The sequence below is a fragment of the Dendropsophus ebraccatus genome, chromosome 2, assembly GCF_027789765.1.
Source record: "Dendropsophus ebraccatus isolate aDenEbr1 chromosome 2, aDenEbr1.pat, whole genome shotgun sequence".
Lineage (NCBI taxonomy): Eukaryota > Metazoa > Chordata > Amphibia > Anura > Hylidae > Dendropsophus > Dendropsophus ebraccatus.
Genome location: NC_091455.1, coordinates 99733697 through 99757137, shown reverse-complemented (window position 1 = coordinate 99757137; position 23441 = coordinate 99733697). Strand labels below are relative to the sequence as shown.

Genomic DNA, 23441 nt, shown 5'->3' with positions numbered 1-23441 from the left:
ATAGTCAGCAGGGCACACACTACACATATCAGTCACCAATGTGCACACACACTACACATATCAGTCAGCAGGGTGCACACACACTACTCATATCAGTCAGCAGGGCACACACACTACACATATCAGTCACCAGGGTGCATACACACACACTACTCATATCAGTCAGCAGGGCACACACACTACACATATCAGTCACCAGGGTGCATACACACACACTACTCATATCAGTCAGCAGGGCACACACACTACACATATCAGTCAGCAGGGCACACACACACTACACATATCAGTCACCAGAGTGCACACACATAGCTATAATCATCTGCTTTTGATGGATCTTGAGCAGGAGCTGGCAGGACCCTGCACCTAACATTCCTGCCTCTCAATTAAGCCCCACCCCCCTTTGTGCCGCAATTTTTACACTGAAAAATCCCCCTGTTATTATCCTCCATGAGGAAGTGGGGGCCTGCTGGGAAACCTGTACAGGAGGAATATTGGGCTGACTGGGTACAATGTGACTGCTCCTCTTGTCCTGCACCATGCTGTCTGGGTCCCAGGGACTTGTTAGAATGGACACTGTCTTCACTGCTCCCAGTGAATTTCTTTAATGCACACTGTCTTCACTGCTTCCAGTTACTATTAGAATGGACACTGTCTTCACTGCTCCCAGTTACTTGGTATAATGAACACCCAGCACCCAGTAACTTGGTATAATGCACACTCAGCACCCAATGACTTGGTATAATGCACAACTGCCACACAGTTACCTGGTATACTGGACACTGGCTTAACAGATCACACAAAATAACACCCACAATTCACCCAAATCTACCCACAACCCACCTCCTCTCTTCTCCTCTCTGTCCCTATCTCTATTTCTCTACCTACTCTGTTCTGCTCTAACCGCCTGCTGCAACCTACTTTCCATTACACACACAGCCGACTAGCCGCCTCCACCACGTGAATCACCCTATATTAATGGGGGGGGGGGGGGGGGGTTTGCTGACATCACAGTGGGGCTTGCAGGTGATTGGATGCCCACAAGTGATTATGGATAATCCCTTGCTCCTGCCAAGTGACAGTACTATAAGCTAAAATGTGTGTCCGCCATTGTGGCTGCCATGTTTAGCAAATTTGCGAGCGAATCCCTCTGAATTCACTTTCAACTCAAAGTGAATTAGAAGAGTGATTTGCAGCGAATCTTGCTTCGCTCATCTCTACCTTAGATTATTCTCACTGGCCTATTATTTGAATTCGCACTGTCCTTGTGGTGGGTGTGACAGATGGTAAAGTGCCAGGTTAGCTGGGTGCAGTAGTGTGTTGTAAATGTCATGTGGCAGGGTGGCAATGCTATCATAGCATCCTAGTGTACCTCACAATCCTTTGGCAATGAGCTGTTTCAGTGTTACAAAGTACAGATGAATGACTTCTGACACAGGAGTTCTGGCTACTCTCTGACTAGATGGAAGCTGCATACACTACTGAGACATTGCTAAGCCTCATGCTTTCTCTTATGATTATTATGGGCAAATGTCACAGTTTTCCTGGGCCCATCCACTGATAAAAGTTACGTTTTAGCATGTACATTAGCAACTGGTAAATTAATTGTTGTGAGCAAATGAATTATATCCAAGTTCAGGCAAGCCTTCTAGTTATTTGGGTCTAGTTTGGTTTTCAGTGTAATTGTGGGTCACTGGTCCAATGTAATTGCTCCACTTAAGCCTAATCTGTTATCATCACATCCCTGTTTCTGTGTGTTAGCGCCACATGGACCCAATCAATTATTGCCACATGGGCCTATAGTGTATGCATCACAGAAGCCTAGTGAGTTAATGCCACATGGGCATTCATGGGCCGATTATGTTAGGAAGGCTAACATGTGGCCCAATGTATTAGTGATGCAAAGGCCCAGTGTGGAGCATATAGCATCATTTAGTAGAAATTTCTTATATTATTGATATATTATTGATATTTCCTTTAAACCTGTTTATCTTCAGCATCACGCATGCATTTAAACCTTGCTATCCTGAAAACAATTTTGTATAAAGGAGTGGTTAATAGAAAAGTAAGCTACTACTACTACTACTCTACTGCTGATTTTACTAGCAATACACAATGCACACCTCCTGCTTTGTCCATCATATACACTACTGTATTACTTTTGTGGGGAACCCTAACTATAATAATGAACAAACTTAAAAGTGTCACTGTCGTTATAACTTTCAAAATCCAAATCAACAGTACATGTGAAATAAAGAAAGTTTGCAATTTACATTCATTTTTTTTAAGTTGTCAAGGGAGACACAGGACTTATTGTTTTTTGAAGAAAAAAAAAAGAAAAGAGACAAAATACAGGAAGTCCCAGTCATCTACGCGCAAAGATTGTAGTCATTTAATTGATTGGTGCATTGGGCCTTGACACTCATGTGTTTAGTCTCTTTTTTTCAACAAGCACAAGACTAAACAGCTACCTTCAGGAGACTGGATTAAAAAATATGAATGTAAATGAATATGAATATGAACACAATAGGATTTCCCTAGGTTGAACCTGAAGAACTCTTTTAACATCAGTGACTCTTTAACCCTTTAATAACACAGGCCTTGTGGACAAATAGTTTTCTTTTTTTAACTTTTCCCCCCCTCCTTGCCTTCTAAGAGCCATAACTCTCTTAATTTCCCATGTATAGAGCTGTATGAGGGCATATTTTTTGTGCAATCAGTTGAACTTTGTAACGGCACCTTTCATTTCACAATTAAAATATAGAGCCCAAAAATTGTGTGAAATTGAAAATAAAAACATAATAATGCAATATTTAAAAACACAGATTATGTAAGTTTGTTCCAAGCTACTTTCGTTTTTTGCACAGAGCATTTCATAGTAAAACTGACATGTTATCTTGATTTTCCTTTTTTGCAAAATAAAAATGCTTGAAATTGTGCTATCCTGACTTTTTTTCCCATGTGTAGTTTTCAATGGTACCTTATTGGTGCAGATGGGATTTTCTGATCAGTTGTATTCATTTTTTTCTCATATATAATATGACAATCAGCAATTCATGTGTTTTTGTTAATTTTGCATCATTCACTGTGCAGAAAAAGTAACATATATTTAGAGTTTGGACATTTATGCACTAACTTACTTTTTGTTTAATTTTCATTTTTTCACACATTTTTGGTCCTTCTAGACTATAACCCTTCCTGAGATAGAGCTGGCTGAGTTCCTTGCTAGAGTGTACACTGGAACTGGACGTCCATAACAGGATGTAAACCAGACAGGAGATCGGGCTTATGAGGGCAAAAGAGCAGACAGTTTACATCAAAAGCTGATGGAAAGCATGTCCACAAAATGGAAACACAATGATGTTATTTACCAATGTATGTTAGTTTATTCGTTGAAATTAAAAATAGGTTTCTTTTGTTGGAAAATCTCTTTAATAGAAGGCAGTTTTTCAAGTGTTTATTATCGAATGTATCGTTATTTACAGTTTGGCACAATTTTAAATGAATTTGCATTCTTTTCCTGAATGCTTTTTTGTCAATTTAAAAAAGATATTGTAATACTGTTCAGTGACTGGAAGCATTGAAGACATCTGTAGAAGGAATGGGATTCAGTTGTTCCTCAGATATCTTATGTGAGTAAACATCCAAGTTCAATTTTTATTCATTGAACATGTGACATCTTGCTGTTCTACTTGTGTTTAACAGTCATTTTTTAAGTCATGTTCTGGTTTTCTGTTGCCTCTTTAAATACCTTCTCTAATACATGCTTGACTGAACCTTCCTCAATTTTCTGTTTACCCCATCTGCCCACAGCCATATAAATATATGGGTTAGCACTACAGTTAAAAGCTGAGCAAAGAGATGTGACGAAAAAAAATTCAACTAGGAAGTCATCTGTCTGTAGTACTTTAAAGTATAAGAGAAGTCCCAGTATCCGTGCAGGTATCACTGACAGCATAAAGACCATGACACTTATAACAATGACGATGTAAGGTTTAGCATGGTGCCAGCGTTTCTTCCAAAAAACAGCAACAAGAGTGACACTGGAAAGTACCATTATGGGAACAACAGTAAGATACAAAGCTGAAGTAAAGAAATACACATATGTACAGTTCTCTGAGCCTGGGTCTTGATATTGTGCGGCACCCATACAAATAAAATTTTCAAGACCTGTGACCAACAGTGACAGTAACCAGAACACTGTGCACAAATAAGGTGATAGGTTTGTGGGTCTCTGGAATTGGTACCAGAATGGATATAGTGCAGCAAGGTATCTCTCCAGTGCAATGACCATAAGGAGGTATATACTAGCATTAAAGCCAAAATTATAAAGCAGACCAATAATCAAAGCTAAATAGCTCTGCTCTATAGCTGGAATGCTCAAACCATTAAGGTAGCAAAATGTGTACATCATCCATACCAGTAATCCAAGTAAAAAGGAAAAATCAGCTACAGCAAGATTGAGGATATAGATGGTAAATGAATTCCTCTTAATCTTTACACAGAGGAACCAAATTACGATTCCATTGCCCAAGAGCCCCAAAACACTTAGAGCAAGAGAAAATATGGTCAGTGGCAATGCGTAAGTGTCTTGTTTGGTTAAGGATTGATTGTCTTCGGTTCCATTCCATGACGCATTGTTGATGAAATCATCGAGTGATTCATTAATCATCATGTCTGCAAAGATAATGAAATAAAAAATGACAAATGCTTTGTAAAAATGATTCATTGTTTGACTTCATATAAGGATAGCAGATCCTACAGCTAAGAAATGCTCAAGTGACCACCATCCCTAATTTATTTAGGTGCAATGTTATAATCCAATGTAACTTCGATGCCAGAGCACTTAATATTGTAAGTTATAAGAAGCTTACAGACTTGAATCACTATTACCCCTCATTTTATATACTTGTATGTCAGACTCAGAGACTATTATATAGCATTTGGATATACTGTATATACTATATGTGGAAACCTACATCTCAAAAACATCTCCAGAATCCGCCCATTTCTCACCACTGACACCTCTCCGATTCTTACTGTCACCCTGATCCATTCTTGTCTTGACTACTTTAACGCCCTACTAATCGGTCATCCTTTCTCTAAACCCTCTCTTCTCCAGTCTATCTTGAATGCAGCAGTCAGAATCATCTTCTCCTCCAGCCGTTACACTGACGTCTTTCCCCTGTGCAAGTCACTGCACTGGTTGTCCATTAAGTACAGAATTCAGTCTAAACTCCTTACCCTCATACTTCCATAATCAGAACCTCTCATTCCCGCCTTCAAGACTTCTCTAGTGCTGCACCAGTTTTCTGGAACACTTTACCAAAAGACCTCATATTCATACCCAACACTCACAGTTTCAAGTGTGCCCTAAAGACTCATCTCTTCAGCCTTGCTTATAACATTCCCTAAACTTGTCTCCCTCTCTGCTATCCCTTCTCCATCTACTCTATAACCTCCTCGGTGCCGTGTACTAGTACTACCTGAACTCAGACAATGGCATGTGACTGGCTCGCCCAACTACCTATAGGCACTTTACTATTCTATATACAATCGTTGAATCATCTGCAAATAAAGCACTTGTTGCCTCTCCTGTCACCCCCAGTCCTCCTTGTCTGTAAACTTGTGCGAGCAGGTCTCTTACTCCTTTTGTATCCTTATTTATTTTAACAAATTTATTGTATAATGTAATATAAATATGATTTATGTACTGTGTTTATAAAAAAGCGCTGCAGAATCTGTTGGCACTATACAAATAAATATTATTATTATTATTATTATTATTATTATTATTATTAAACGTATAGAGGAATCAATGTACTGATGTACATAACACTTCCCAATTAAGGGTGGCCTGTTTTGAATGGGGTGTTTTTGTTTTATTTTTTTGTGGAAGGATATGGCCATCTCTGAAGCTGCAGGTGTAAATTGTATTTGAAATCTGTTCCAGCCCGAGGCTTCTGCTCAGGTAGGCTTCAATGCTCCTGGATGTATCAAAAGGCTTGCACCCCTGATGTTGCACTGGTGAGGAAAAACGGTGCGTGAAAGATTGGTCTTAATATATATACCCCCATAATGTAAATTTATTGCTCAATCTTTTTTATTTTTCTCAGGAAGCTGTGAAGAGTGACACACCATCATTCTCATGTACAATATCAAGAAGCTGAATATGCACATGTGCCTGGTCTTAAATGAGCTTTCATGAGAGATCAGAAGTAAAACAATCCACAATTTAACCAGAATCTGCATTTTTTTTAAATATTTCCTAGACTTTACTAATGGGTTACTCCGACATCAGGTAAAAAATAAATATTCTGCAAAAGCATATAGCATTGCTTACTAGTGATGCGCGAACATGTTTGCAAATGTTGGTATGAACATGACGCTAATTGTTTGTGTTCCCAAATCACAAACAATTTGTTCGATGGTCAGAAGGGTTATAACGATCATTTTCCAACATATTCGAACATGTGAATGTTTTTATCGCAATTTAATTAACTGCGCAAGGTTGAATTGTAAGAATTGTTTTACATGCAAAAAAATAAATAGAAAATAGAAAAACAGCAATTGTTGACTTACATTTTTTAAAGGTTTTGACTGCAAGAGATTTCTTCTTCTCTAGAAGGTACTAACTGTAATGAGGAGAGGTGATTCTTCACAGCATATGAACAGGAAATGGAGCTTGGTACTCAGATCTGGGAAAGATTTAGTTTGAGAAAATCAATCACCTGTTTCCCTGTTGTGTTAATTTGCTGGTGCATAAAATACAGTAGAACAATCATTTAACGTTAAAGGGGAACTATCAGAAGGTTAGATGAATCTAACCTGCTGATAGCTCTGTATTAAACATGGGATGCTGAGGATGAAGGTAAGTCTCTTACCTTGATCGTTGTCGCCATTCCCATGCAGTTTTATTGTAGTCTTCAGTCTGGTAAGGCAGTTTGGAGCAGTGCCCCACCCCCAGAATGCTGATCTGTCCCCGGCCAGCCCACCCCTTCTAATGATTATCAGTGTGTGTGTGGGGGGGGGGGTCAGATTGGCGCTCTGGGGGCGGGGCAGTGCTCCAAACAGCCATACCAAACAGAGGACTACATTAAAGTGCAGGGGAATGGTGGCAAGGATGAAGGTAAGAGTCATACCTTCATCCTCAGTGCCCTGTGCGCAATAGGTTCCCCTGTAATGTACAATTCACATTCCTAACTGCAGGCACTGTTAGCTGATAGGTAACGGAGACACAAGGTACCTTTTAAATAACCATCTTTGGTTTAATAATATAGAAAAATAATTTATTTTTCCTCCATGCCCCCAACCTACCTTTCCGTATCTTTATCTGGATGACTGACAGTGAGCTGAAAGTGAAACTCTAAGCATGGTCGGATAGGAGGGGAAGAGAGGAGGTGTTGCAGCAGACTAGGAGCTTGGGAATGTCTCTTTAGCAATTTTGTAAATAAATCCATTTCTCTATGTTATGAAAATGGATATATGAGGTACCATGTGTTTCCTTGACCTATCAGCAGTTTGGAACATGAAATGCAGCTGATAGATTCTCTCTAACTCATAACTCTAACTCACTTTTTCTCATAAATTATCTACAAGGAAATCAAAAACCTGGTGAATTCACCAATGCATCCAAATGACCACCAAACTAGCGAAACACAAATTGTGTGAAAAATTCCATCACTCTAAGTCAGGAGCCTATCGTTTACCAATATTTCCCTACATATTATGCAAATCAACTGGAGGAGGATATAGATACCTGGTCCAGTAGGGGGTGTCTTCACACGTACAGTGAAATTTGCTGTGAGTTCCGAAGCTAAATCTGCTGCGATACTCTGTAGTGTCATTCCCTATGGCTCTACGTTCTCATGTAGGATTTTCATACTGCTGCGAGAATTTAGCCCCTGCCTACTTAACCCACCAGCTGCTGGACTAAAACATTTCCTGCCCACGCTCCCGCTTGCTACTCTGGCTCCCTGACTTCCCCCTCAGCCAATCAGTGGCTGTGGCGGGACAGCAGGGAGCTGGAAAAGAAAGCAGGAGTGCGGACAGGTAACGTATCAGTCCAGCAGCTAGGCAGGGGCTACATTTTTACAGCGGAATGAAAATCTGGTTGCAAGACTGTAGAGCCATAGGAAATGACACTACAAAGTATCGCAGAAAATTTAGCTTCGGAACTTGCAGTGTGAAATACAATGCCATACTGTACATGTGAAGGCTCCCCTAAAGAGTAATGTATTAAAAGATGAGAACATTGTCTCTCACTACATATACACAGAGAAAATAGCCACACTCCTAGACAAAGTTCAGACAGAGATATTGGAGATATTTTGGTGTATGTTACAAAAAACATGTGCAATTCAGGCCCTTTGTTTTAAGTAGGAATAGGTGCTGTATTTCACACTGTGAATTGCTGCACATATGTTTTTTTAGTGGCATTTTCAATATGTCAGAATAAGTGACATCACTTCTGGAATAAGTGATAGAGATGCAGGATGCCTATTAGCCCTATTTGAATGGAGCTGATCAACATGACTGCAATTAAAAATGCAATCCAAAGTGTAAAAAAATACATGGCAGAAGTCCAACGCTACCTTTGGAACATCTGCCACCTATTGCATGCCATATTTTTCCCCTTTGGAATAATGTTTTGTGAACATAAACTTATAGTATAGTAGTAGTTGTGACAGGATTTACCTTTCCTGAATGAATCTAGGCATCTAATGGGGTCCATAATAGTATTGAAGGCAAAATACATGTAGCATACTGTGCTAGTCTTACATCAAATGTAGTGGCAGCATGACCGATGCATTATTTAATGATTATGTGTAGGTACATTTTATTATAACATTTCATAAAATACTGCTTATTATTTAAAACCTATTCTAGCAAATAACTCAGCACACTAGGACATTTAAAAAGAATGAAGCTGTTTTCTGGGGAATTAAAAGCAACAGTCAAAACAGAAAGTCTATGATTTTGCATATCCTTTCTTCCCATATCTTGTACATGCAAATTTATTTTATACCTTAAACACATAATGAATTTTATTCTAACATCTAATAAAATGATTCTAGGAAAGATCTTAAATATAACAACATAGAACAATAAGACATTACAAAGCTGTTTTCAGGGATATTGAAAGCAAGATCAAAACAGAATCTTGCACATGCAAATTTATTTCATACCCTGAACACAGAGTTAGCTGTGGTTATCTCCACATTTGTTTATTAACCAGTGGAAAAACACGATTACCTAAGTCAATAATAGGAGGGAACAGAGTCAAAATTATCACAGGAAGTGCCTGAGTAAACCCAGTGCATGGTCTATAGAGATCGCAAATATCAACTAGCCATAAAGATTTTAGAGATAACACTAATAAATTGCAGCTTTGAGCGACCATTTTTGTTTACACATGGTTGGTTTGAGGGGTTTTGATGGGATGAAGTACTTATGGAGCATGTAGATCCCGATGGCAATTAAAAAAATTAATTAAAAATTTAATTAAAAAAAAAAGACACTGATCTACCAGTTTAGTCTGGCATGTTGTTATCCCGTTTGTACTTGTTTGCATGAACCATTCCCCGAGACTTTGGTTGGCTATGTTTTGCATAGCTAGCATATGACTAGCCTTAGACAGCAACTCCATCCTGCACCCCCCAACCCCCCCCCCCCCCCAATATCTACTAGATGCAAGCAAGGATAAGGAAGTAGCTAACAGCCACTAGTGTAACCCTAAAGTGTCAATGTCGTTATAAGTTTCAAAATCAACAGTACATGTGATACAAAGCAAGTTTTCAATTTACATTCAATTGTTTTTTTAGTTATCATGGAAAACATGGCACTTTCTGTTCTGAGACTGGTGTTTTTAGACTTTAGAGTCTAAGAATGGGAAGTCTAGTGTTTCCCAGGTCATCTGTGCGCTCAGAGAGAAGGCAGTCATTTGATGGATACACTGAGCTGTGACACTCTGTACTGGCTGGGACTTCATGTGTTTAGTCTGTTTTTTAACAAGACTAAAGATGTGCCTTCAGGAGACTGGACCTGGATTTCTGGTAAGTATAGCTTTGTTTTAAAGCATAACTGAAAAATAAAAATAATGAATGTAAATTGCAAACATGCTTTTTTCATATCTACTGTTGATTTACCTTTTCAAAGTTATAATGACAGTGACATTTTAGCTTTGACACTCTGACATGAAATTACTATAAAACCCTTTAACTATAACTTATCTTTATACCATTGCATTAGGTTTTGTGGCCACAATGTTTTAGTTTTTTTCTTCTCTCCATAACTTCTTTTTTTTTTTGTTAACAGGACCATAGCATAGCATATTTATTGTGGGATACGTTGCACTTTCTAATGGTAATCCTTTCCGACGGCCCCATAGACACCATTCTATAGGCCGGCGTATTCATTTTCCGCTAAAATTCCTCAGTCTGAACCCACCCACAGGCTATAAGTTTTTGCTGATTGCTGAAACAAAAGAGAACATTTAAAGGCATTATCCAGTGTTAGAAAAACATTGCCGCTTTCTTTCAGAGACAGCACAATTCTTGTCTCCAGTTCAAGTGTGGTTTGCAATTAAGCTTTATTGACTTTGATCGGACTGAAATGCAAAACCCTGCCCAAGCTGGGGACAAGAGTGGTGCTGTCTCTGGAAGAAAGTTGCCATGTTTTTCTAACGCTGGATAACCCCTTTAACCCCTTAACGACATCGGGCGTAAATTTACGCACTGCGGCCCCGCTCTGAACCGCGCTGGTCCCGGGTGCCGCGTGTAGCCCGGGACCGTAGGTATTAGCGGGCACGGTCCGATCGCCGTGCCCGCTAATACAGTAATCAGATGCAGCTGTCAAACATGACAGCTGCATCCGATTACCGGACGCAGCGTCATCCCTGGTGTCTAGTGGGGAGATCGCTCCTCCGGGATGTTATCCCGGAGGAGCGATCTCCGTAACTGAAGCCGGCCGGGGACCGCTCCAAGATGGTGCCGTCCCCGGCTCGGCACTCGTTTACTTCCGGCTGCAGCAGCCGGAAGTAAACGAGTGCCTATCTCATGGATCTCTGCAGCATATCTATGCTGCAGAGATCTCAATGAGAGATCAAAGCACTTATACTAGAAGTCCCCTAGGGGGGCTTCTAGTATAAGTGTAAAAGTTTAAAAAAAAATGTCATTATTAGTAAAAATCCCCCTCCCCTAATAAAAGTCAGAATCACCCCCCTTTTCCCAGGTTATAAATAAAAGTAAATAAATAAATAAATAAACATGTTTACTATCGCCGCGTGCATAATCGCCCGAACTATTAATTAATCACATTCCTGATCTCGCACGGTAAATGGCGTCAGCGCAAAAAAATCCCAAAGTGCAAAATTGTGCATTTTTGGTCGCATCAAATCCAGAAAAATTGTAATAAAAAGCGATCAAAAAGTCGTATATGCGCAATCAAGGTACCGATAGAAAGAGCACATCATGGCGCAAAAAATGACACCTGACACAGCCCCATAGACCAAAGGATAAAAGCGCTATAAGCCTGGGAATGGAGCGGTTTTAAGTGTCGTATATTTGTTGACAATGGTTTAAATTTTTTACAGGCCATCAGATACAATATAAGTTATACATGTTACATATCGTTTTAATCGTAACGACTTGAGGAACATATATAAAAAGTCAGTTTTAGCCCAGGGCGAATGGCGTAAAAACACATTTCCCCCAAATAAACAAAATGCGTTTTTTTTTTTTCAATTTCACCACACTTTGAATTTTTTTCTGGTTTCGCAGTGTACTTTATGCAAAAATTCAGCCTGTCATTGCAAAGTACAATTAGTGACGCAAAAAATAAGGGCTCATATGGGTCTCTAGGTGGAAAAATGCAAGTGCTATGGCCTTTTATGCACAAGGAGGAAAAACCGAAAACGCAAAAATCGAAATTTGCTCTGTCCTTAAAGGGTTAATGGTGTTGTGGTTGTAGAGAACTACATGGTTTTATGACATTTAAGAGGTATTCCTCTCAAAACTTTTATTATTTAATAAAATGTAAACGCATACTTACCTACATTCTGTAATATGCTTCAATTTTCATTTTTGCATGGTTCCTCAGCTTGCCACGCAGATTCCCCCTCTCAGATGAAGAAATCATCTTCAATCCAGGTCCACTCCGACACACTCCTCTTCTTCTCCCCCTCCAAAGGGTCACGTGATCTTTGGGCAGGGTTAGCTAACCATTGACAGCTAACCCAGAAGTCACACTGATCACATGACCCCTGCAGGTCCAAACAGTGCGCTTCCTCCTGAGAGATGCCACCAGCCACCACGCCCCAAGACCCCCACCACACCCCCCTCATCAGCAGCAATTTTAACAGTGTGTTAATATAGCCTTTTTGTGTTTTCTGTCCACTCCTGGTTTTGGGAGCAAAATACTGGGCAAAAATACTGTGCGGGAACATAGCCTTAGAATATTGTGAATGAGCTAGCATGTGTACTTAAGTTTGGTTTTGCTTTATGTAATTGTAAGTGCTTAAGTTGCAAAGTAGACATGAAAATTTCTTTCCCTGATATAGTCTGTACTGACCATATACTGCCGTGGGCATTAAACCATACATGCACAACAAAAACTGATAGCATATGTTTTTATATAAGCAAATATAAGCAAATAATAGAAATGTCTTGTTGAGCACATGTATGGTTAAATTAAAAAAAACTGCCAAACAGTTTCTTCTATGACACAGAAGATTTAATAGAAATTCTATCGACACTGAACAGAACATGAGCTTCTAATAGATAGCCCCCCCAATCAGCAATCAGCCCAGTATATATATTTTTTAAAGTTTTCATTGTGTACTTTATCTATTCTTGCTTATAAAATTAACCCCTTAGCGACCCATGACGTATCTGATACCCATGACGTATCTGATATGTCAAACCTGACAGCTGCACTTAGAGGCTTTGATCCACATGTCATCGCATCGCGGGAGGGAGATCCGTTTTTCTGCCCATGCCGGGCCTCAGCGTCAGAATGACGCTGATCCCGGCTGGGCAATAGATTGCTATGGCCTTCAGCAGGCCAAAGCAATCTATGACTGATGTAATCGTTCTTTGCTGTGTATATACACAGCATTGATCTCTATGAGAGATCAGTGCTGTGTATATACAAGTCCTTCAGGGGGACTTCTAGTTAAAGTAAAAATAAAAGTAAAAATGTTTTTTTATTAATAAAAAATCCCCTCCCCTAATAAAAGTCCAAATCACCCCCCTTTTCCCATTTTATAAATATAAATAAATAAATAAACAAATAAATAAACATATTTAGTATCGCCGCGCGAGTAATCGCCCGAACTATTAAATTATCACATTCCTGATCTCACACGGTAAATGGCGTCAGCGCAAAAAAAATCCAAAGTGCAAAATTGCGCATTTTTGGTCACATCAAATCCAGAAAAAAATGTAATAAAAAGTGATCAAAAGTCACATATGTGCAATCAAGGTACCGATAGAAAGTACATGTCATGGCGCAAAAAATGACACCTCACACAGCCCCATAGACCAAAGGATAAAAGCGCTATAAGCCTGGGAATGGAGCGATTTTAAGGAACATATATTTGTTAACAATGGTTTGAATTTTTTACAGGCCATCAGATAATATAAAAGTTATACATGTTACATATCGTTGTAATCGTAACAACTTGAGGAACATACATAACAAGTCATTTTTACCATAGGGCGAACGGCGTAAATGCAAAACTCCCCGAAATCAAAACAAATTCCTTTTTTTTTTCAAATTCACAGCACAAATGATTTTTTCTGGTTTCGCAGCATATGTTATGGAAAAATAAAGCCTGTCATTGCAAAGTACAATTGGTTTCGCAAAAAATATGCACTCATATGGGTCTCTAGGTGAAAAATTGCAAGCGCTATGGCCTTTTAAACATAAAGTGGAAAAAGCAAAAGTGCAAAAACGAAAATTGGCTTTGACCTTAAGGGGTTAAAGGAATATTTCAGGGATTTTTCTTTTTTAATATCCTCAGGGAATGGTATACATAAATAAATAAATAAACTAACATTCCCTGCCCCCCTGCTGCCAATGTCTGCTGAGCCAATCAGTGGCTGAAGCAGGACACTGTTGCATAGCTGTCCTGCATTCAAGTGAATGGGGGTGGGCTACATTGTTCTGCACAGCCTGGTGCCTGGCAGTGCCACTTTGGGAAAAATCACAAGAAGATACTGTGCTCTAATCATTCTTCACTTTAATAGGGCAACGTCACAATTCCTCTGGAGTGAATGGTTTAGATTCTTTGTAGAGGGGAAAACAGTGAAGGAGCAGTGACACTAAACTAGCGCTGCATCCATTTTATTTTTGACATATGCCATTAAAATCATCTTTTAATCGTACACATGATTTTATATAGTATAAAACACACCAGATGAAGTTAAATGAACAGATTCAGACTGGTAATGTCACCACATTCATGTTTTTTGTTGTTGTTTTTTAAGTAGCAGGGACATAATATTGGTCCCACATCTATTCCTACTAAAGGCCCTATTACACGGAACAATTATTAGCTGTATTTGGATGATATCAGCCGTTATGGCCGATAAGCTTCCCGTGTAGTAGAAGGCAACGATCAGCCGACATGAACGATGTCGGCTGATCATTGCTGTTCTTTGTCTTTCAACATTTTTAAAGTCAAACGACAATGATAGCAGCGATCTGCTGCCATCGCTCCGCGGAATAGGAGCGGTGACAGCAGACCCCAGACCCCCGGCACCCCCCCTCCCCCCCTGCACTTACCCGCTCACTGCCGGCGCAGTGAACAGAGAACGAGAAGCAAACGAGTGCTGATAGCGCTCGTTTGCTCCTCACAGTTGTCCCGTGTAATAGGGGCTTAAGGCTGGGTTCACAAAAAGTATTTCAACTCCTGAGCCAAAAACTGAAGTGGAACTGATGGATGTATTTAAAGGGGTTGTAGGCAGCTAAAGCCTTCTGTTCTCTGGTGCTGCAAGATATTGAGAAGGCGAGCGCTAACTTCTTCCTCCTCGTTACTCACTTGCTGCCTGTGCTATTACATGCACAGACAGCAAGCAGGGAGGATGGGGGGGGGGTGCACCACGGGAAGCTACGGGAGGGGCTGCCCAGAGGATCTTTACATCGTGCCGCCACTTCTATTACACGGAGTGAGTCACAGCAGGCCGCCTCATGTTGAAAGCCTACGATCAGCCGATATCGTGCATGTTGGCTGATCATGGTCTGTTAACATGACCTATTACACCAAACGATTATCAGCCTGAACGTCTGGTAATCACCCAAGTACGTCCAACAATCATTAGGTGTAATAGGGCCTTTAGTCCTGATTATCGTGTGTGGGCGTGGTCTAATAGCTGCACATTGTCACCATAGCTACTGAACATTGCATGTGGGCATGATTTCACTTGCATGCAATCAGGCTTGGACTGGCTCACAGGGGAGCAGGGGAATTCCCCGGGGGCCCTACCCTTTGGTGCAGGGACGTAGCTAGGGGGGGCAAAGGGGGCAGCTGCCCTGGGCACCGAGACCAGGGGGGGCGCCATCACAGGGAGCAGAGAGAAGAATGGCAGTGGATGAGGCAGCCTGGAAGCATCCTGCCCTCTGTCAGTGTGAGGAGGCAGGGGACGATTTTTACTTCATCAAAAGAGGTATTTCCCATACTGTACTGTCTCCGGGCTGCTGATTAGCTATAATTTGCACAAAATCGCTGCGTTTTTACTGCGATTTTGTGCAAATCAGGGCTAAACAGCAGCCAGGAGACAGTACAGGAAAGAGATGGTGAAGGACCTTGACATGTAACTATGATGTCACCGCAGATCCTGTATGTACACTGCACTATGGAGGAGGAAGAAAGAACTTGGAAATAGCATCTACCAAAGAGATACAGGTGTGTGGGAAGGGGAGGACAATCAGGGGTGCACAGTCTGGGGAGGGGGACAGGGGGGTACAGGGTGACGCTTGTCTGGGATGAGGGGAGACACATATAAGAGAGTTGGGGTCCAGTGTTTATTTAGGGGTCTGATCTGGTTGTACATTATTACACTTAACCCCTTAATAACTGCTCTCTCCAAATATATATAACATTTATATAAACCTCACCTACTATCTGCAGGGGTAGGGAACCTTGGCTCTCCAACTGTTGCAGAACTACAACTCCCATCATGTCTGGACAGCCAAAGTTTTAGCCTTGACTGTCCATGTATGATGGGAGTTGTAGTTTTGCAACAGCTGGAGAGCCAATGTTCCCTACCCCAATCTATAAAGCACCTGTATCTGTATATACAATGACCATGATACAAGAGTCATTTTTCTAAATTATTTCTATTTTGAATTTGGTGACGGAATACCTTACTGGAGGTGACGGAATACCTTACTGGAGGTATTGCTGCTGCTGTTGTCTCCGCTGCTGAGTGGAGTTGAACAAACTTCGGGAAATCCTCGGTTCTATAGAACTCGAACATTCATGAACCTGCCGCATTAGATTGCTGATGCCTTCCTGGTCCGTGGGGAAGGCGGAGACTGCCCGGCTATTACCTGGGCTGAATCCAGGAATTCCAGGCGGTACCCGGGCACTCTCCTTACCCACGGACCTGGAAGGCATCAGCAATCTAATGCGGCAGGTTCGTGAATGTTCGAGTTCAACCTAGGATTTCCCGAGGTTCGATCGACTCTACTGCTGAGTGTGCCTGTACATTAGGAGACGGCACCATAGAATCACATTACACTTGGTGTCACACTGGAGATAGATCAGGAAGCTTCACCTCCTAATTCACAGGTACAGACAGTAGGGAGCAGAGATAACGGCGCTACCTCAGGTACAGACAGCAGGGAGCAGAGACAATGGCCCCTCCTCAGGTACAGACAGCAGGGAGCAGAGACAACGGCCCCCCCTCAGGTACAGACAGCAGGGAGCAGAGACAACGGCCCCTCCTCAGGTACAGACAGCAGGGAGCAGAGACAACGGCCCCCCCCCTCAGGTACAGACAGCAGGAATTACTTTAAAAAATGCTGATTGAGCCCAGAGCTGCCTGATAATCATTCTTCATAGAAACATTCCAGGTATACAGTAAATATGACATTATTTATCCCATATTGTGTACACCGCACTAGTGCTGCAGAGAGATGAGCAAATTGCTAATCTAAACTTCATTTAAAAAAAATATATATATAAGTTATATACCAGCAGTGAAAAGACAACATGGGCCCCCCTGTGCTTACTGCACACACAAGGGGGGGGGGGGGGGGGCGCAAAATTGAATCTTTGCCCCAGGTGCAGGAGAGCCTTACTACACCTCTGCTTTGGTGGGCCCCTAAACAGGAGGTGGGCCTCCCTGTCTAGCTGCTCCATAGTGCAGAGCAACCTGGCTGCCTCATTGCAAAAACAGCGTCACATCTGTCCACAAGCTGTAGGTGGAGTCCTATTCATTCTAATGGAGCCAACTGCAGTAGCAAATACAACCCTATAGACAGGAGTGGAGCTGTTTCTGGGAGAAAGCTGTGTTCACACAATACATACATCTGTTGCCTTTTTAACGTGCATTTTGATTGGTGAACTGATTGGAGTTCACCAACCAAATCGCATCATAAACGCACAGTATGAACCCAGCCGAAAGCTGCCAAGTCTAATCATGTAGCTGCTGGGAGTCAAACGTTGAGTGTTTGGGTTCGGATAAAGTTATTTAACTCAAACATTTTGACAGATTTGTTCAGCACAACTCCTCAGCAATATGCTTGGAACATGTGAAATTTCAGCTTATTTATATAATGTATATAAAAATACACAGTGTGAACAGTGGCGTGTATTGTAGACATCGCATACATTTTTCAGCGCATATTCTGGTGTGTAATAGTTGAGGTGTTTTTTTACTAATATATGTTTTATAACATTTGATGCTCTTCACATTTTTTTATTTTATTTATAGAGAACGCTTTTAAAGCATGAAGGGGTACTCCAGCGAAAATAAAATTCTTTCAGATCAACAGGTGTCAGAAAGTTATATAAAGTTATAATTTAGTTTTATTACAAACCCTCAAGCCTTTGAGTACTTGCATTTCTTTATATTTGTTAAAGATGTGTGTATATACTGCCCCCTTACAGTAACAGTGCCAGATATGTAGCAATAGAGGAATAGATGCACCTGTGCCCTAATATATAGTAATATTATCCCTTTGTGCCTTTGTATTAATATGGTCCCACTGTGTGACCAAGCACAAAAAATATTAAAGCAAATACTTACCTAGCCCAGGCTCCCAAGATGCTTACATGTCTCTCTTCAGGCCTCCAGCCTATGAGCCAAAGACCCACTCTGTCAGTCTACTTGACTGCATCTGCATCTGGAGGAGGCAGACGTGTGGTGTCCCACCACGGGTGTTGCTATTGGTTACACCCTTGGTAAAAGTCTGTACTTATAAGTGTAAGTGGTAATGTAGCCGTACCAAAGTTTTGCCACTAGATGTCGTTGTTACAAGTATTTATGTCCAGATATTACACAGCTGTAGGAACTAAAGGGTTATTGTTTCCTTGTACCACATGGATTTGTACAGCGATGAGAGTTCTTTCTTCTTCTAACCTATCACCTTTTCTCTTTACATCTTACACATGCTCTCCTCAACCACTCACAGCACAGTTTACATATGCTGTAGGAAGGAAGTCACATGGGTAGAGGAAGTGTAGGAGTCTTCTTGCCTTGTATTCTGTAGAGGAAGGACACAAGCTAGGACGCTCCCTACAGCAGTCAAGTTGGGCCTTGGCTCCTGCCAGGTCCCCAGTCCAGTGCAAGAGTTGTGGTCTAGACGTTGAGCAGAGCACATGTATACGTGAGACCTAGATACAGTTTTCCCTAAAGAAACCTTATTACACACTATCCAGTGTTAAGTCACTACTATAGAGGACAAGTCAGGGATCATCTCAACACACGCCGTGGACATCGTAACACAGTGCAGGACAGTATCCACAAGAAGTAAAGGAACTGATCTGGATAGGGCAAAGTTTCTAGAAGCCTATGCACTTTGTCTCGCAGCGCGGGTGTAATCAGAGATTTCTGACCACTCTGCTCATCCCAGGTAACAAGGTCTGGGGCTTTTGTCACCCTCTAGGTCGGGTCACCCGACACTGGTGGGCAATAGGTGGTGCAAAGACCAAGGAGTCAAAACACGGGCACAAGTATTCTCTGTACTTTCAAGTATTCTACTTATTCTACCTCCAAAGTCCCGGCAGAGCACAGTACTACTTGGGTTGGGACTCTTTGACATCCTCCTCTCTACTCTTCTGATCCTTTTCAGCACTTAACCTAGACAGCACGGCTGTATCACTCTTTCAACTCTCAGTACAGATCTGGTTTATCAAGTCTGAAGTAACTTATCAAGACAAAAGTATATTGTATGTTCCTTTATCAAGTATCTTCACAGTAAACAAGAGTATATTTTTTTAACAGGACTCTGTGGTTCTTCACCAAGCATCTACAAAGTAATCACAGCTTCCTTGGGTTATCTCCCCTTTCTGTGGGTGGCAGTGCCATTAGTCCGGATGGGTCACTACTCCACTCCAGACCACCGTGATAGTTGCCCAAGGGACCCCCAAACAGCCTGGCAGGTCACTGTCCGCAGGGGAAAGGTATAGCCAGCCCACTCAAAATAAAAGCAGGTGTGCCAGCATACCTATGTGCCCAACCGACACTGGTGTCACAACAACATAATACCTGGCTGTGCCTCGCCCAACCACTATCGTAGTGGTGTCACACTTCACCACCTAGCAAGTGACCATCGCACCTCACAGCAGGACATCATCACAGATGGAGTGAGGGGTGGACAGGACCCTGTAAACAGTCAGCTGGTACAATAGTCAATGGGAGATATGTACAGTATAACTGAAGATTTTTTTTCTCAGTGATGTAACTAGAGTTTGGGTCTGGAATTTAGGAGTGACTTAAAGTGTCACTGTATTTATAACTTTCAAATTCTAAATTAAGGGTACGTTCACACTTACCGGATCCACAGCAGATCCGCTGCAGATTTCATTTAAATAACTGAACACAGCAACAAATCTGCACCATCAAATCTGCTGCGGATCTGCTGCAGATCCTGTAGGTGTGAACGCACCCTGAAAGTATATGTGAAATAAAGCAAGTTTGCAATATACATTCTTTTTTTTCTGTTTTTATCCTGCTGTAAAACAAAGCTGAATTCCAGGTCCAGTCTCCTGAAGGCGATTTTTTAGACTTGCTGGTTGAATAAAAGAGACAAAACACAGGAATCCTGGCCATTACAGTGTAACACAGCTCATGTTTCTGTCAATCACATGACTGCCTTCTCTGTGAGTGCTTAGATGACCTGGGAAACACTGGACTTTCTGTTTTTAGAACACAGAAAGTACAGTTTTTTTCCATGATAACTTTAAGGCTATGTTCACACAACGTAAGAGACCAGCCATTCCGTGACCCCGGCCGGGTCACGGAACAGCCGGTCTCTGCCCGGATCATCGCGGCCGGTACTTAAGTACCGACCAGATGATCTGTCCGGCCACACAGATCTGATGCGGGCGTATCAGCGTGCGCCCGCATCAGAGCTTCCCATAGCACACAGTGAAGCAAGTGGCCGGAGCCGCTCGCTTCACTGTGTGAACTAACAGGCCTTTCTGCGGCCGGAATTTACTGAATTCACTGAATTCCGGCCGCAGAAAACTGACATGTCAGTTATTTGCGGCAGCGTATGGGATCCCGGCTGCAGCGTATACGATGTGTGTACGCTCCGGCCGGGATCCCATTGAAAGTAAGGCATTGTTTCACTGCGGTAAAAGTACGGTCGTTGATGCCATCAGCAACAACGGCCGTACTTTTACGTAGTGTGAACATAGCCTAAAAAAATATTTTGAAAGTTATAATGATAGGTACACTTTAAGATCCTGGTTGGAAGGTCACTCTCATACTCCATTTCAGATGTATTATATCTGACCCTGGTCTTACAGGTGTGTGTTCTCAGACTGATGACCGGACCTGGTTATTGCAACTCAGCTGCCCTACCATTCACTTAACTGGGAGCTGAGCTGCAGTTACGGGTAGCCTCCACTGCACAGTAAAGAAAGTCAACTGCTTCTGGCCTTATTCACTTTGTAGTGCAAGCACTGATCTGTGACTAATGAGCTAATGGGTTGCTTGAGAAACACCTGTAAAAAAAATATCATTTGCTTTAGCTCAGAAAACACCTGAAATATAGCCAAAAAAGTTTTAAAGAAAAGGGCCAACATACATCTCAAAGGCAAAAAGCCGGCTGGTCAGACAATTATTTTTTTGTCTATGATGATGGTTGTTTTTTGAGGCTCATTCTATAGTGTGAGAAAATAGCCTAATACTAGAAAAAAAATTCCTTGAGGTTGTGATCCCTTTGTAGAAAAATGTGACTGTTGGGGCACACAAACTCTCACCTCAGCATACCCCAGAAGTTTCAGCCACCTAATGATATGGTGACAAGACATTTCTTATGTCAGCCAGTTTGGGCACCTGCAGTATTGGTTCACCACCTCTGTCCTTCTACTATTAGTTAAAGTGAATGTACCATCAGGCCCGAGCTGAAGCACTGGAGGCAGGCCGACCCACCCCCAGTGGGAGGAACCCCCCGCCCCTTTATGACGCGGCTCCAATCAATGAAACGGCATCATAGAGGGGCAGGGGTTTCCTCCCACTGGGAGTGGGTTGGCCTGCCTCCAGTGCTTCTGCCTGGGCCTGATCGGACCTTCACGTTAAACCTTCAAAGAATGGGTGCCCTTAAAGGGGTTATGAAGCATTAGAAAAACATGGTCAGTTTCTTCCAGAAACAGCACATCTCTTTTCTCCAGTTTTTGCACTTAAACTCCATCCCCTTCAAGTTGCAACAGTTTTGCAGAGTTGCAAAACCATCCCCAAACTGGGGACAAGAGTCGTGCTGTATCTAAAAGAAAGTGGACATGTTTGTAAAACTAGGATAACCCCTTTAAAACACATCTTTTCAGGCAGGCATTTAATGATCCCTAATTGGTCTACCCTACTATTCACCTGTGTCAACCTATATTCTATGCACTTTAGACATTCAGAGATTGGCTGGTGACTAGTTCACCTTTATGTACAATACCCTATTTATAAAAAAAAAAAGCTTTGTATAAAGCACTTACACCCTTTTATCTTATCCCTATTCTTCATAGATTGTAAGCTCTTGTTGGATACTTTGTGCGTTATTTTGTAATGTCGGATTTTTGTCCATATATATATGTGTGTGTGTGTGTCTCAGAATTGTATTGCAGAATATGTTGGCACTATCTAAATTATTACTATTATTATTATTATGGATGGCCTTTTAGTTGTATAGATACATAAATAGCAAGGAATGGGTCTAACCCAACCCTTAATGAGGATTCATAACAATCAGATTTTGTCAAAAATACTGACAATATAAAAATATGACATCTACTGTATACTGAATATTTGCACCAATAGTAGCACAAACTGCATGTATTAGCATGACAATATTCTACTCCGGTAACTATGCCTTGATTTGCTGTATATTTTCAGATTTCAGACTGATTAAGATGTTTGTATTATTTCAATTAAACCTTTAGAGTATTTTGCTTTTATGTCTTACTTGGATATTTAGTAGGTATCCTTTCTTAATATATGATCATGCATGGTCATCCTATTAAGCTATGAGTATATTTAATGTTGATGTATTTAGCAATTATTATGTACACAACTTTTATAGCAGACTAGCAGGATAAAATTCTACTGACATCTACTGAGATTTCAAAGAAAGGCTATAATTGAGCTAACAGTATATAAAAATTAAGCCCTGAATAAGTCAGTGAGCTTAAATAGCCATTACACTCATATCAATTAACTGTGTTGTTCCTTGAACCGAAGAATACATTTTTGATAAGCTCTGAAGGTTGTGTTGCTGGCTTCCTTAATTAATGCTGACAGATGGTTAAAATTAAGATATAGACTTACCCTTTATGTGATATTACATCAACAGCAGCCTTTTGATTTCGCCACTTGCAGAATACTGGAAAAAGCTCTTCTGGCTTCACATATTTTGCCTGTAGCAGATCACTCCCAAGTAAGAGGACATTCCCCTCTCTTTTATATCCTATCATGAGTACATATTGTTCTTGCTTTGTTATCGTTCAGTAGGTAAGATTATATGAGCCCATTATTTTGTTTTCAATAAATGCACGGATATTTTACCTTTTGTGAGCTTACGCTTCTATTTTGGGGAATTTCAATACATTCTCTTCTACATATGATTAATACTATGATTAATATAAGCTTACAAACTCTGAGAAACCGTACTCCCTATGGCTATGTTTTTTCTGGACGGCCATCAGAAGGAGGGGGCAGCGATATAAAGGAGTTATCTAGGATTAGAAAACAATAGCTACTTTCCTTAAGCAGCTACAG

The 23441-nt window shown here is 41.2% G+C and overlaps 1 protein-coding gene across 1 annotated transcript; it reads right to left on the bottom strand.

Annotated features, from left to right (window-relative positions):
* Positions 1-3384: 3384 nt before the first annotated feature.
* On the bottom strand, positions 3385-23080 carry LOC138784593 (mas-related G-protein coupled receptor member H-like). Its single transcript, XM_069960209.1, has 3 exons — positions 22992-23080; positions 6583-6698; positions 3385-4677 (listed from the first exon to the last, which is right to left on the bottom strand). Exon 3 carries the CDS (start codon positions 4673-4675, stop codon positions 3713-3715), a length of 963 nt encoding a protein of 320 aa, XP_069816310.1. The 5' UTR covers positions 4676-4677; positions 6583-6698; positions 22992-23080; the 3' UTR covers positions 3385-3712.
* Between the last annotated feature and the right edge of the window lie 361 nt (positions 23081-23441).

Bases quoted from the DNA above. Each gene is read 5' to 3' on its own strand.
- LOC138784593 (XM_069960209.1), bottom strand. From the start codon at position 4,675: ATGATGATTAATGAATCACTCGATGATTTCATCAACAATGCGTCATGG.